At 39.5% G+C, this 16,123-nt stretch overlaps 2 protein-coding genes across 2 annotated transcripts; both read left to right on the top strand.

The window, feature by feature from the left end:
- Window positions 1-411: 411 nt before the first annotated feature.
- LOC117954021 (aquaporin-2-like) lies at window positions 412-2,226 on the top strand. Its single transcript, XM_034887470.1, is given in 4 exon segments — window positions 412-743; window positions 1,065-1,230; window positions 1,233-1,287; window positions 2,174-2,226. Coding segments are annotated over 4 exon segments (606 nt in total).
- Window positions 2,227-8,654: 6,428 nt separating this feature from the next.
- On the top strand, window positions 8,655-15,933 carry thoc1 (THO complex 1). Its single transcript, XM_034886992.1, has 21 exons — window positions 8,655-8,756; window positions 8,971-9,044; window positions 9,139-9,199; window positions 9,304-9,373; window positions 10,579-10,697; window positions 10,793-10,841; window positions 10,932-11,027; window positions 11,176-11,258; window positions 11,347-11,420; window positions 11,541-11,649; window positions 11,786-11,920; window positions 13,151-13,251; window positions 13,368-13,434; window positions 13,748-13,798; window positions 13,917-13,987; window positions 14,154-14,249; window positions 14,478-14,543; window positions 14,648-14,731; window positions 14,819-14,966; window positions 15,172-15,256; window positions 15,511-15,933. The coding sequence occupies exons 1-21, from the start codon at window positions 8,709-8,711 to the stop codon at window positions 15,786-15,788; spliced, it is 1,965 nt and encodes a 654-aa protein (XP_034742883.1). The 5' UTR covers window positions 8,655-8,708; the 3' UTR covers window positions 15,789-15,933.
- Window positions 15,934-16,123: the final 190 nt, after the last annotated feature.

Below are 16,123 nucleotides of genomic sequence, written 5' to 3'. Positions count from 1 at the left end.
CTCACTTCAATGCTATGCTCTCTCACATACACTACTGTACTCTCTCACATTCAGTGCTGTACTCTCTCACATTCACTGCTGTCTCACATACACGACTACAGCCTCTCATACACACATACATACTGTACATGTAAACGGATTATAATATTGTGTGGGTATGAACATAATGGTGAATATGCAAGATCATGATAGTGTGTTAGACAGAAGTATGATTTATTTCCTAGGCGGCCTCTCACAGGCCTGATTTTTAAAGTCACTCACTTGACGGATGCTGGTGAACGCCACTTATTATGTTTTCACTTGGCTTGCTGGTGGAACCAAATTATCTACCTGTGCCACAATCTTGGCGTATCTCTCAAAAACTGTCCAAAATATCTTTGATAGCATGAAGTCGATGTTATCTGAGTAGCCATGTCAGAAATTAAAGCATGGGCAGTTTTGGCTGAGTATCTTGGAATTATCATCTTTGTCTTTATCAGCCTCTCAGCTACAATAGGGGACCTAAATAATTCTTAACCTGACCAACAGATAAAAGAGGGATTTGCCTTTGGCTTGTCCATTGCCAAATAAACTCAGTGTATAGGTCACATAAGCGGTGCCCACCGGAATTCTGCCACCACCCTGGGACTCCTGGCCAGCTGCAAGATGAGTATGCTCAGAGCCTTTTTCTACATGATAGCTCAGATTTCAGAAACAATGGCTGGCAGTGCCATTGTGCATGGTATCAGGCCAAAAACATAGATGTACTTGGTGATAACAAGGTAATGTTTCAATTTTTCCAGAGCAGTGCTCCTCTTAATGACTGATATGTACTGCTCCAAAATGACCAAATTTTTCTTGCAACTCATTGTGTAAAATATTTTGTGTTATAATGTCTAGACCTACACAGTTGCTAACTGCTGGTGAAAAGTGTTTAAATTTAGGTGGCATATTTTAATCATCACTCCCTGTTTGTACTTGTCATGCAACAAAGGCAGGCCTTCAGGCTACATTCAAGCTTTTTTCATGAGACAAGAGTTGCAGAAGTGGAGGCAAAAGAATCCCCTAATGACAATTAACAAAAGAGCCAATCTGTTTTCTCCTCTACTGCCGCTAAATGGAATTGGCGCACTCCAAGGTTTCTGTGTGAAATTCATGCTCACCCTCCAGTTGGTCCTGTGTGAGCTTGCTGTCACAGACAGAAGATTTGCTTTCGGATTTGTACCTTTGGCAATAGGATTGTTGTTGCACTGCTGGGCCACCTTGCTGGGCTGAGAAGCAAAACTATTTCTACCATCCATCAATTTGGTAGAGGTTTCTCAGTCTTGCTGTGGCGTGGTGCAATGGATTGGCATAGGATGAACTGGCTTTAAATCAGGCTTGCTGAGTACAGCCAGAGAGGCAAGTGTTTTTTTCCTCTGGTTTACAGATCAAAGGATGCAGTAGCTCAATCCTTTGAGCCTGCAGTTATACAGGAGTCCTTTGATAATCATTGGGTATGTATCGCAAGTCTATTTTGCAAGTGTTGGAATAATGAGTCATTCCTATTGAAACGAGGATGTGTCTGTGCTGTTCTTCTATTTTTCAGGTCTACTTGGCAGAACAAATGAGTGCTATTGTGGTGCCAGGTATTATGTGTAATTATCTGCTGGCACCCGGAGAAGAGCTAGTCATTAAAAAAACAAGAGTTTTCTTCTGCTGTGCTCAACACAGGAAAATACAGGTTGTGAGCCCCTTCTGAAGCATATTAAAGAAATGGTCAAAGGAGTGCATCTGAGAGGAAATTCACTCAGATGAGACTTCTGTATACTGCTAATTTGTGTCAAAAGAAATGTTTTTTATAAAATAAGATGTTTCATCTTCTTTCTAACGCTCAGATCACCTGAAGGTGACTGAAAGTTTTCTGCAGCGCACTTTTATCCTCCTTTTTTATCTCTTGTTGTTTCCTTTTCAATACAAAATTACAATTTGTTGGAACTTTACTGTTCTTTATCCTTGGTGTATTTCATATTTTTGGAAAAGATGGGACTTGCGATCCAGGGGGTTAAAGGTTGCTCAGGAGCTACAGATGTCAACACACTGGCTCAGAGTTTAGGAAAGACGAGTGGAGTGCACTTAAACCCTGCGTTGACTTCGGGCCTGCTGGTCAGTTGCCAGATCAGTGCCCTCACATGTTTGCTACATCCTTTCACAGATGCTTGCACAGGAACTCACCATTGGCAGGGCTCAATCCAAGGGCCGGGATAGACGGTTGTCTTTCAAATTCCCTCTGCACGCAATACGAAAGAGCTACAACCATCCAGAGCAACGCTAGATGATAAATTAAACTTTTGCCGTATCCGGCAGCAAAACTCAAAACATATCTTCCTTTATTAAGAATGACTTCAGTGCTTAACTCCTTAACTCCTTAAGTTAAAAGTCTTCCAGAGTCACGGCCGATGCTAACGAGAGTGACGTCTGTAATGCTAATACAGTAAAAATGGCACACTTAACAAAGTTTGTTTGTTGCTGGCTACAAGTTAGTATTCAAACACAAAAAAGCCTGTCACTTGAATGGAATTTTGAGCTAACGTTAGCAATCAATTAGATAGCTAAAATGTTTTTGAAACAATTTCCATCTTCTGTTATTGCTTGTAATGAGAAAAATTATTTTATGGATTTCACAAATTTCAGTATGACACATTATTCCGTAAATCATTCAAACATGAACATGCACAACTCACATCTGCACTCGACCAGAGCTGGTCTGACTCAACTCTCATCGGGTGTGAGCATGCGCGACTAAAATCTGCATTAGACTCACATCTGGTAGTGACACCACCGTTCGCCAGCAGCAGCTCCCATCTTGTATAATACGGACGCTTGGTCAGGTGCCTTTGTCGTTGTTACTGACGCTAAAGGTCTCTCTAGCGTCAATAACACACGCTTGGTTGTCTCCTATTGCGTCATTTTGCGTCAGGAAAAGTACATTTCAAAGAGGAACAGGAACAGTGGTCACTAAGATAAAACATGAACAAGGTTTCTAATGGTCAATCAAAACATGTAGAAATCTCAGCAGATCATAAAAGATTTACTGTATTTGAAAGTACTGTAATACCTTGTGATTGTAAGAAAAACGTCTGCACAATTCATTTATACAAGCTGCATATTCCCAAACTACTGACATAATTTATTTAATTCCATTAACCTAATGTGTTGAGATAAGTTTCATTGCATGTGGTATCATTCCTGCTCGCTCCTTTGGACCAGCGCTGATACGCAGTGAAACGGTAAACCTCTGGGAAATATCAGCAGACACTTTCCCTCTAAAATCCCATTTTATTTAACCAGAGACAAATGTAGCTGATCTCTTCTTTCATTCCAGGTGTACACACAAAACTTCATTGCGTGCAGGAACATTGTAGATTATGGTCCAGAAGGTGAAAACGATGCAGTTGAAATAACTGGAGAAGTCAACCACAGCCCAAGCCTGAGTCAGTAGCTAAAACAATGAACAACAATTAGCTTTTCTGTCTGTCAGCGCATCTATAAACAACATATGATTTACCAATGTGCTTTAAATAAAGCTATATTCTTATTTTTGCAATGTTTTGCAGCTGTTCAAATATCATATATCATGTGTGTGTTCATAACCAATAAATATAATATTATAAAAATTTCTCACTAAACTATTTTTCAGATTATCTCCTCAAAGTAAGGTCAACATATCTTCATTTACATAATGAAGTTACAACAATACGGCAATGTTTATTTAGACCTGCTTGACTTTGACGTTAGTTTCTTTAGAATGTCCCACATACTCCATTATTCTATTCAAAGTGTTTGGCGACAGTCCCAAACATCTCTCTGTAATGAAACAACATGAGGATGTGGATCAGGTAATTGCACGTTAGATCCTTATTAAGAACAAGCATGATTAGACAAGATGTAGCCATCATGGAAATTTCCTGTTTTGGCTGTGTTACAAGAATTTCCTTTCCCTACGCACATGGCTCCTCTCACATCCCGTTTGTTTGTTGGATGCACATTCCCTTGAGCATTCATATTCTACTCTGTGTGAGATGATCGTTAACAAAATGCCTGCGTCCCAAAACATTTAACAACGCTCTGCGAGGGTACAAAGGTGTACATTTTGTTATATTGTCATTCAACTTATTGCCACACTCCCTGATCGAAAATCACTCTGAAATACAGTACAACACAAACTTTAATGCAACATTAAGCACACATGCAGCAGAAAGCATACATAAATGCAACAGAAAGCCACACAAGGGGAAGGACCTGAAAAGCCTGCATAAATTAACATACCATTAGGCTATTTAATTGCAATGGCTTGAAGAATCAGAATAAAGATCTACATTCAGTTTATACATCATTCTTCATGGCCTTCCTCCCTTCAAAGAGGAATATTTCTCTGCTCTGGTGATGTTTTTACAACTCTGTCAGTTTGGGTTTTCATTAAAAAGCGTGTGCTGTGTATTCAAATTTATCAATGAAGTATGACTGTGCTGATGGGTTTATCTTGCTTATATGACACGACACTTGTTCACATCCTTTTTTATGGTGGAATTTCAGAGGCTGGTTGGTGATGGCGGACAATCTACAATCTCCTTTCATTGTGTGCTTAACCTCGGAGGTCAGAGCATTGTGTTTAGACTCCTGTTTTGAAATTTGTCCTCAACAACATGGACAATGCTTTTTTGTTGCCCCTTCTCTGAGACCGTCCTTCATCAAATTATTTGGCTCTCACATAGTGCTTGATTATTCCATAACTTGGCATGAGAGAGAGTTCCGGTCCTCTCCTATTTATCTATGCAAAATAAACAATTGGGAATTAAGGCTTAACCTGATTTAAACTGATTTCACAGGGACTAGTAAACAATATTCAACCAAACAATATGGCCTATCTAACACACATCCAAAATATTCTTAACGGTTTCTGTGATAGAAAACCAGTGCTCTTTAATTTAACTTCACACATTACTAGTAAACAGTAAAGGACAAAGATGGCAATATTCTGTATATTTTTACTGTTAAAAAATCATGTGAAAAGACCAAATCCATCAATTAATTGATCCTGGTGGCATAATAAAACATTCTCTGTGCCAGATATTCTTTTACACATATATTGTCCAATATCTTTTGTTTTATGTAATTTATTTGGTGTACCACTGCCTTATGTCCCCGTATTGTTTTAAGATGATTGCAGCTGTGTTCAGAACTGTTGCCCAAGCTAAATTTTCCCTGAGGAAAAAAAAAGTGTATGTGATCTAATCTTACATACCTCAAACTATCAAAAACACATTCATACGCCACACTCATTACAATGAACATGGGTGCAGTAAGTACTAAATAGCTCTGCAAAGGTTTATCAATCCACGACTGGAAATAGTCCCAAACAAATGCTCTAGTAATGCTCTGTTTACTTTTGTATGAGCTGTATTTGGTGAACGCTACAGTGCACAGCCATTTGGGGGAATTACTGAGCCTCATTAAAAACAAAACTACATCTCTGTGACCTGTTCACAAAGAGTTGAATCTTTAGATGAAATATAGGGGGCAGTGTCCCATAGACAGAGTAGGGAAGTCAGAAATAACTGAAAGACCGACTAACACATTGTTGACTTTGGTCTTTTCATAGAAATTATTTGGCAACAAAAAGAATAATATAGAGTAACACTTGCATTCAAAGATATATACACTGCTTTTCTTAGACCTCAGCAGAACATATAGAGAAACATCTCTAAACACCCCCCCGAAACGTCACTCCATTTCAACATACTGACTAATGCTGGGCCCTTATCTGCGAGCTTCTTGCCATGCTCACTCCCTATCTGCTTTTCATCAGTTTTTGGCAACGGTTCAATAAACTACGTGTTAGAAAGGGGGTTGTGGGGCACAATTAGGTATCTGGTGAACTGTGTGCAGAACTCTGCGTAGGAGAAACAAGGTGCCATTCAAAACTAAAACAGCTCTCACTTGCCCCTTTCACAACCACTGTGATCCCTCACCGCTTTCTAGATCTCACTACTGGTCTACATCAGACAATTCTTTAGTGTTTTTCTCAAAATATCAGCATAACATTTTGTATTTTCTTTTTTTAGTTAACTTGTTTAATCAGGAAGAAGTCCCATTGAGTTAGAGTAATTCTTCTCCCAGGGAGTCCTGGCCAAGACTGGTGGAAAAAAAAGGTTTCAAGATACATAAAAGACAGGACAAATGTTACAAACTACACCACAAATCTCTATACAGACTAGAACACAAGCAAGACATAACACTTAACTTAAGCTGATACAGACACACAACTTAAAGGGCACCAAGTTAAAAGCAATTACACTGTGCAGTTAGTTGACTTTAAAAGATTTTTTAAAGTATTGAAAGCTGGAAGTGATTCTAGATTTAAAGTGCTTTCAAGTTTATTCCAGACATTTGGTGCACATGATGAAAATACAATTTTACCAAGTTCTATTCTTGTTAATGGAATAGTTAATACTAATATTGTTCACAACCTTGTCCTGCAAACACTATGGTAAGTGAGCAAATTTGAAATTTAGAGGGGTAATTTACCCATTATTGCTTTAGCAGTGAAAATCAATAAATGGAATTTCCTTCTGAGGGAGAGGGACGACCATTGTACAGTTTCACGCAGAATGCAGTAGTGAGTCCCAGCTGCTGCATCTGTACCACAAGGCTGAGTTGTATAGGACTTTTCTTTCTTTTTTTTTAATAAAGATGAACTATATAGAGTGCATATAAATTATGTCCCCATAATCCAGCACTGATAAGAATGTGCTCTGCACAAACCTTATCCTTGCGGAATAGTGAAAGCACTTCTGCTTCTTCTTCCTCTTCTTCTACTAATCTAAAATGAAAAAGTTTGTTTAAATGGTTCTCAATATGGACCCCAAAAGACAATTTCTCATCAGTCTTTAGTTTCAATTAACAGCCTTTGTAACGACAAGCCTATATAAACACTTGTCAGAGAGTGCAAAAGGTGAATGATCCTTGGACTGACCTGCAACACTGCTGGGTAAACACCAATTAAACAGGCCAGTGTTCACATTGGTTCTGTCAAAAATAAAGGGGGAGTCTGTGATATATAGGCTAACTAAAGAGGCGCCCCACCACCAACATTCAAAGCAAGAGATTAAAACCTGCTATCACTCTCAAATTGGTTAACAGGTGTTTTAAAGTGACAGCTAAATCCAGATTATTGATGTTTTACGGTGTTGTTTACATCAATAACGTGTAATGTTAACAGCGTAAAAGGTCATTGTGGCCTACTCATTTACTTGGTGAAAAAAAGTCTGGTTCTGGAAAAAAATAAAAGGAGATAAATTCAACCAAACCCACAGAACTATAATGAAATCAGTTGATTAAATTCATGTGATTTAATGTATGTGTATACATGTATACACGGTAAATGTACGTATTTTTAAAATGGTGGATGTTGGCTTTAATGATTAACATGACAGTGTAATGCTGTGCTGGTCCTAATATGCTGTGTGACATTACAGGCCCTGCAGTTTAGTAGTTGTAATTTAAATTGTATGCCCGCAGAAGTGTACACGCACAAACACAGACACACATGCATGAAAAACACTATGACAGCTGTGACCTCTGTGAATGACTTTAGCCATGTCACTAACCAAAACCCTGTAAGGACACATACAATGTCACATCATCTGACCAACAATAAATAAGAAAAACATTTTAGTGAAGTTTAAAAAAATGAATCTATAAAGTGAGCAAAATTAAACAGACAGAGATGTTATGTCAGCGGCTGCATGTTTATGTAATGTCAAATGCTATAGGGATTATCGTCAGGAAAGGGTGGATTTCAGGTTTTCCTACCATGGGTAGGCCTACAGAACGTGCCCCCCCTCCCCCCCACCTTCACCCGCGCGCGCGCGCGCACGCACGCACGCACACACACACACACACACACACACACACACACACACACACACACACACACACACACACACAATATTGGAGAAAATTTGTGTGCAGCACTGCCACCCTCTGGTTTAAGTGGAATTTGGTCCTGCTGCATGCTGACGAACATTAGACAACAATGATATGAGAATGACAATTAACCTTCAAAACCTATATCCTCTTTCATTTCACTCAGACAGAGCCAAATTAACCCCAATATCATCCATTTTCACTTATGTTTCAATGATATTCATACACAGTAAAATGAATGTCACTTAGCTGATTCATGCTTAGTAGTATTATGTTTTGCCGGCACACTAAGACAAGATAGTTTCACCAAAAAAAAAAAAATGTAAATTGTTTTTTTTAAGTATGTTAGGCCCAGCCTACTTAATATTCACTGTTTTTGGAAAGCAGTCTCGGTTTTGGGGTCTTACTAGGCTATACAAGCCACTGGAACTGTGAATTTGTTATTTCTGCAGCAAATTATATTTGTTTATGATGAAGAAATGTATTTCTTCTTATATAAAGTAACAGTAGGAATTAAACCAATTTTTTTATGCAAAATACACATTTTACAAGAGAACCGGCATACCCTTCTTTAACTGTCTTTGGCAAACCTTGACCGCAGACCATAGACCGTTCTATGCCGCAGACAGTTGACTCCATAGCCCACATGTGTCAAACTCAAGGCTAAAGTCGCTAAACATATTCCGGTTTCCTTCGGCTATGGCATAGCCGAAGGAAACCGGAATACGTTTAGCGACACTTCCGGTTGAAAAAGTGTAAAGATGTCGCCGCCCTTATTCAATTTTGTCGACGCTAAAGACAAATTTACGGTGAGAAATCGCAGAATTGCCTTTCGTTATTAAAAAAAAAGTTATTATATACTGTATCTCGTGATTGGCGTTATAGCCCGATAGCTGGCTTGTTGCTGCATGCTATTGTTCTGTTAGCTAGAGGTCCTATAGAAGGTAGCAAACGGTAGCTAAGCTAACAAAAACGCTATCTATGATGCGATATAATGATGCTAATGTTTTCTCCTTTCCTCAGGCGTCTGCCAGACATGCCCTAGTTGGAAAAACCAGCAAACCTTTGATAAATACTTTCAACCAGTTCCCTGGGAAGTAAGTTACCTTAATTTAGCCTCTGTAGCGTCCCAAGTTATGAATACAATTGCGAAACGTCTTTTGACCTAACTAACTGTCTCGTGTGTTTCAGTGAGGCAGAAAAGAAGACCACACTTGACCAGGCGCTGAGGTGTGTTCTCGGTGATCAGATTGTGAGTAAATAAGCGGCCATCTACTCTAATAATATTTCAATACACCTCATTAAACAACCCAGGCTGTATGTGAACGCCTGGCATTGTCGCGTTTGTGTCTGCAGGTTGAGCAGAAGGCGAGCTGCGATGAATACTTGTCTCTCATCTACCTGAGTATTTCTGCAGTTACAGAAGGTATGTTTCCTCCGTACCGTTTGACTTATAGGACATTATATTGTATTTGTAGTATCAAAATCATAACGAGATAGCTCGAGACACTTTACAGATAGAGTAGGTCGAGACCATATAATTTGTAAAGTCCCAACAATTCCAGTATTTCCCCCAAGAGCAAGCATAGTGCGACAATGGCGAGGAAAAACTCTCTTTTAGTAAGAAAACCTCGGCTAGACCCCGGCTCTTGGTAGGAGGTGTCTGACCGTGCCGGTTGGGATGTGATGTGATGCACAGGGGCGATAACAGTCACGATAAAAGTAATGATACAGTGACTAAAAAATGGTAGTTCATGTCATAGCAGTGTGCTGCAGGGTGGTAAGTTAGTACTGCAGTATTACAGTATGTTGGGAGGCACAGCAGGGCATAGCTGGACATAACAGGGTGTAGTCCAGCAGGACCACAGCGACAGCTGTAAACAAGATCTCGGTGGCCTCCTTATCCAAGGAAATATGCTGGGCGTCAATAAAACATAAGGACTACTACTACTAGCTAGGTTAGTAACGGGCATTTCTGGGACGGGATGCATGAAAGAAAGAACACTTGTTTTTGTCTCATTCCTTTCAGATTTCCCAACCCACACGGGGTTACATGACACTCTGACACATACTGATTATACTAGACCTTTAGAGTTGACCTTTATAGAAAGACTCCATACTATGAAACAGAATTGAGACATTAAAAGCTGCATAATATTTGAAAGATTAAAGCATAGCCCTTACTGTTAGAACTGTACCTGACCTGGTCCATCTTATGTTTTTGGCCTTTTGATTTCTTATATTTTCAAGTGTGTTTTCTCAGTCCTAAACCTAAGTAAAAATAAGGTCCTCTCTGTTTTAATACATCTTTACCTCTGTTCATGGTATCTTCATCAAAGTGCTCTCATCTGCCTAGATCCCATCTTCATTTAATTATAGTACTGTTGTTCTGACACAAGGTTGAGCTTAAATTGTGTCAATTGGGCCTTTTATATGTATTTGCTACTGCCGCAAATAATGTCTTGCCACTAAAGTTGTCATGACGTGCATGAGTACAGACTGTGTTCTTTTGACTCACACAAACTCAATCGCACTGGGCCTTACGTCTTTGGAGCAAGTTTTCTTACCTCGCACAACGTTTAAGACTTGCGGTCAAGCTTTTGCTGTCTTTTTTTAACTCTCTTCATGTAGGTATTTGTTCTGCTACAACTCCTTTCCTTCTGCTTGGAGATGTACTGGACTGTCTTCCTCTTGACCAATGTGACAAAATCTTCTCATTTGTCGAGGAGAATGTCTCCACCTGGAAATCGGTAAATAGGCCACAACCTCTCATTAAATGCAGTTAAAGAATTTCTAGAACATAATGTAGATAATTGACTCACTGTCTGCATTCTCCCTTTCCTAGAACTCTTTTTACACGGCTGGGAAGAACTACTTGTTGAGGATGTGTAATGGTAAGAATAGCTTTTCATTTTTGTTGATGAACAAGACTTTTTATGTTTAAAATGTATAGCTGATTGTAACCCACCTCTAAATCTGTGTAGATCTTTTAAGAAGACTGTCCAAATCCCAGAATACTGTATTCTGTGGGCGAATCCAGCTTTTCCTGGCACGTCTCTTCCCTCTGTCTGAAAAATCAGGTAAACGCAGCATTTGGGAATGTTGTCTTTTGAATAAATAAGTCAACATCCACTTCTCATGGATGTGATGTCCGATAATTCATCATGTGTGGCCACCGTCTTCCTTTTTTTTTTTTTTTAAATGTACTGCCACTTGTGTTTGTTCCAGGTCTCAATCTGCAGAGCCAATTTAATCTGGAGAATATAACGGTGTTCAACAAAAATGAACAAGAAAGCACTCTGGGCCAGAAGGTAATGTGTTGACACCTGATAATAACTGTGAGAATTTAAAATTTGAATCTGAAGATGTTAATCGTATGTCATGGTTCCATGTTCATAGCACACAGAAGAAAAGGAAGAGGGCATGGAGGTGGAAGAAGGAGAGATGGGAGAGGATGATGCTCCCGCACCGTGGTAAGTCATGCTCTAAAACACGCAGCAAGGAGGGAAACTAAATGTCTTTTATAAATGACACTTTTGCTGGTCACCGATTACATTTTTTTTTTTTTAAACTGAGTCAATTATTACTTTCAGTTCCATTCCGATTGACTACAACTTGTACAGAAAGTTCTGGACACTGCAGGACTACTTCAGGAACCCTGTGCAGTGTTACGATAAATTCAGTTGGATGACATTCCTAAAGGTAAAGGACTTCACCACGAAAGCAGAGAACCATCTGCTCCCTTGCTCTCCATTTTGTCAGATCATACCAAATACCAAAGTAATTTCTAGAAAGCAATGGCTCACTGCCGGCGTCAATTTGTTTTTATCCTGCACAGTTCTCAGATGAGACTCTGGCAGTGTTCAAGAGCTATAAACTGGATGACATGCAGGCCTCTAAGAGAAAGCTGGAGGAGATGAGAGCATCTGGAGGAGAGCACGTCTACTTTGCCAAGTTTCTAACAAGTGAGAAGGTGAGAAAAATCTTTTTAGCCTGAGAATACTTGACCGTTGACGTATTTTGTTTTGTCTAAAGCTGGGGTAGGCAGTTTGCTGAAAAAGGCAAAAATAAATGTCAGAATAGAGCTGGGCGATAGGGAGAAAATCAGATATCACAATATTCTTAACCAAATACCTCAATATCGATATTCCGGCAAAATTCCATGGTTGACAATTTTTGCTTTAACACTTTATCACACTTTGCTTTTAGATGAATAATCATATTTTATGTGGATACAATGCCTACTGTTAGTGGGTAAAGGCAAATAATAGTCTGGTAAATTCAGAAAAGGACATCACTTTACTGTAATGCAGCTTTTAAAGCAGGAAAGAATACACTTATGTCATATCACAAGATATAAAATCTAAGACGATATCTAGACTCATGTCACCATATCACTATAATATTAATAAATAACCTCGCCCTGTGTCAGATTATGAAATTACAGCCCTCCTCCTGCAATTCTACCCTCTGTCCAGGCGTGACATCCGCTTTATACGGTAACAATTGGGACTGATCAACGCCGTCTGAGACGACATTCTGGGATAAGAGACTCTAGCTGGCTACTGAAACATGAACCGTAATTAGACGCTAACAATAAGAAAGTTTGCACCTGCCGGTGCTTGGATTTGGCTTGACTGTTTTCAACATGGTGGCCAAGTCTCAAATGTTCTAATTTTACAGCTTAACAATAACTAAAATATATCGCTGAAGATGTTGGAAGCGAGAAATGAGTAATGCAGTAACAGAATCTTGGTTCATATTTGATCGCTGTTCCCGAGTCATTGAGCCAGGGCTCTGATTGGTTGTTTTCCTTTGGGTACGGTGGAAACTCGCAAATGCCACTAGGAGGATGGGAGGGAGGCAGAGGAATATGAAAATGTCCACAGAGTATCTGTCTTGTGTACTTTTGTCATGATGTAGTGACAGTTACAGCAAATATGACAAAATCTACTTTGTTTAGTCACCAGCTGCAGCTTGAAAGGCTGGCTGAGTTATTACGTAACACTTGGTAAACAACAACAAAATACTGCTGATACTTTATTTTGGTGTGACTTTATCAATACTTGCATGTTAAAATAAGATATGTTCTTAAGTTTATTTTTGTACAATATATATATCACTAAATGCATCTATATTATTATCTATAGTATTAATACTTTACATTTGTCTTCATGCTCTCTTGTTTTTCTTTGCTCTCCAGCTCATGGACTTACAGCTCAGCGACAGCAACTTCCGGCGGCACATTTTACTGCAGTACCTCATCCTCTTCCAGTACCTGAAGGGTCAGGTCAAGTTCAAAAGGTGAAGCCTGTCTCGATGTCCTTGCAGAACGTCAAACAAAAAAAAACCTTGTGTGATAAAACACCGTCATCATTTGTTGCGGCTTCATATTTTGTTATGTCTCTGTCCCCGTACAGCTCTAACTGTGTTCTGAACGATGACCAGACTACATGGATTGAAGAGACAACTAAACTGGTTTATCAGGTCAGACCTAAACCACGCTGGCATACAACACTATAAATAAAATGTGCCTCACTGTCTTCCCAGTTTGGAAGTTAAGATTCCCCTGGATAGACGTACAGTAGGCACTTAGAAGGGTCAACCCTCCGAATTCAGAGAACCATTTCTCCATTTACCCCCAGCAATATCTAGCCATGCTAATAACTTTGGTTTGATTTGGTAAGATTCTGAATTATCTGCCATTTAGACAGTGTTTTCTTTTTTCTTTTTTTTTATTGGCATAGAATCCAGAGAGAGTAAAGTAAACCTGTATTAATCTGTGACTGCTCTCTTGTAGCTGCTGAGAGAGATCCCCCCTGATGGAGACCAGTTTGCCACCATGGTTGAGGTAAGCCGTGCATTGGGAACACTGTTATTAAATGTTTACTAAGGCTTGGCCGGACACATTTCGGTTAAGTTTGTTTGACTTCTCTGTACACTGACACTAGAAATGTTCCTGTTGACAGCACATTCTCAACACAGAGGAGAGCTGGAACAGCTGGAAAAATGAGGGATGCTCGAGCTTTGTGAAAGAAAGGTACTGCAGCCTAATCTATAAGACTTATCTACGTGAGCAGGGCACATCATTTATTATTATTTGATTTGAGTTATACGATGATTAGTCCATTATTAAAGCAAAAGAGTGTAGTGTGTGCGCTTGGGCTAGCATGCCGAAATAAGTTGGTCTCACTTGATCCTAACAGGCCAGTAGATGACAAACCCAAAAGACCCACCAGGAAAAGACAAGCCCCAGAAGATTTCCTTGGAAAAGGGCCGGACCGCAAGATATTCATGGGAAAGTATGTGATCTATTATAAGGGTGGGCTAGCAGAGTAGTCTTTAATATTAAGTCTGGTTTTTAAACTTGTAATAGTAATGGTCCATACTGCAAAAGAAAATACTCTGTGCGGGGTCGTGTGTTGGTCTGCAATATATGTGGGGACAAATTGAAAGATCTTTTTGTGAATAATCGGTTTGTAGAGTGGAATGAACACTTCCATAATTCCCACTCTTCTGTGTTTTGTTAGTGATGAGTTGACTCGACTGTGGAACCTGAACCAGGACAACATGGAGGCCTGCAAGTCAGACAGCAGGTCAGTGGTTCGGAAAACAAGCTAGCAGTTCCCATCTACAATCTCACACACACACCTTTCTGTATATATCAGAAAATGTATTCCATCTGATGTCTTTCCTTCAGGGAGTTTATGCCATCGCTGGATGAATTCTTTGCAGAAGCCATTGAACAGGCCGACCCTGCTAACATGGTGGAGGAGGAGTACAAGTAAGTTTTGCTTCCCCCCAAAAAGCATTACTGGCTTCATTCCCAGTTTTCCTTTGTGTGACCTTTCTGTTTGTTCCTGTAACGCAGGGTTGTGCGGAACCCAAACTACGGCTGGCGTGCTCTAAGGCTGCTGTCCAGGAGAAGTCCACACTTCTTTCAACCAACTAACCAGAAGTTCAAGAGCCTGGCAGACTACCTAGACAGCATGGTCAGCAAACTGGCCAAAGAATTGCCGGTGAGGATTTTGTTTTACCGAACAGTATCACAATATAATTATATTCATAAAAATAAAAATATTTTATCAACATTTTATGTGGAGTGTAAAATGTGCGTAGACTTAATTTTTGGGGCATAACAAAGGGTAGTAGCTGGGGGAAAAGCACAGTTATCAGTAGCCAACCCTAATATACACTAATATGACTTTCATTAATTACATGCAGAAGGATATTCCCTCCGAAGAGATCAAGACAGGAGAAGACGATGACGACGATAATGGAGACAATCTTCTCAAAGACAGCAATGACAGTAAGTTTGAATAGTTGCATTGTTTTAGGTAATATCCACCATATCACCGGTTTTTAACAAAGAAATTAATTTAGGAGAGGAATTGATAGTCTCAAATTTAAGCTTTTCTTAAGGAATATTTACATCCTAACGGATCAAATTCAATTAAAATGTAATATACCATTGTTTAATCCGTGGGGGTTAAATCACCCCATCCTCCATTAATCATTCATTTCCAATTTTTTTTTTTTAATAAAAGTATGTCTTTCTTCCAGGTCCGAGCATACAGAACAAGATGGTGACTAACCAGCAGATGGATGACATAGCAGCCAAACTGGGCGCGCAGTGGAAGATGCTGGCATCTCATTTGGAGATGAAGGCAGCAGAGTTGCGAGAGATTGAAACCGACAGCGAAGATGTTGACATGCAGGCCAAGCTGCTGCTTGTAGCCTGGCAGGATAGAGAGGGAACACAAGCCACTGTGGAGAGCCTGGTCACAGCTCTTAATGCTGCAGGATTTTCCCAGATTGCAGACAACCTCAATGAGGCTTAAGGTTGATAATTCGTTAGGAGTACCTCCGTTACATTGTTGCAACGTCCTTTCCATACCAAAAACTGGACTTTTATTTGTATGTAGTATTGGTTGAAACCTTTTTTTTCACTGTAAGAAAATCCAATAAATGTTTTTTGCCATTAACTTGTTAGACCACTCATAATGAACCCATGCTCACATTAAAGAATCATATTTTGATATAACAGTTTATTTTCACCACCTATGAAAAGCAATCAGTCAATAACTTATTACAGAGTGTTGATAGTGACGTCTTAACACATTGTGGCAGAGTGTTTAAGAGATCTGCAAGAAAACCAGTGAAACATAGACGTCAG

Source organism: Etheostoma cragini, chromosome 12 (genome assembly GCF_013103735.1).
Source record: "Etheostoma cragini isolate CJK2018 chromosome 12, CSU_Ecrag_1.0, whole genome shotgun sequence".
Classification (NCBI taxonomy): Eukaryota; Metazoa; Chordata; class Actinopteri; order Perciformes; family Percidae; genus Etheostoma; species Etheostoma cragini.
This window is presented reverse-complemented; position numbering and strand designations above follow the sequence as displayed.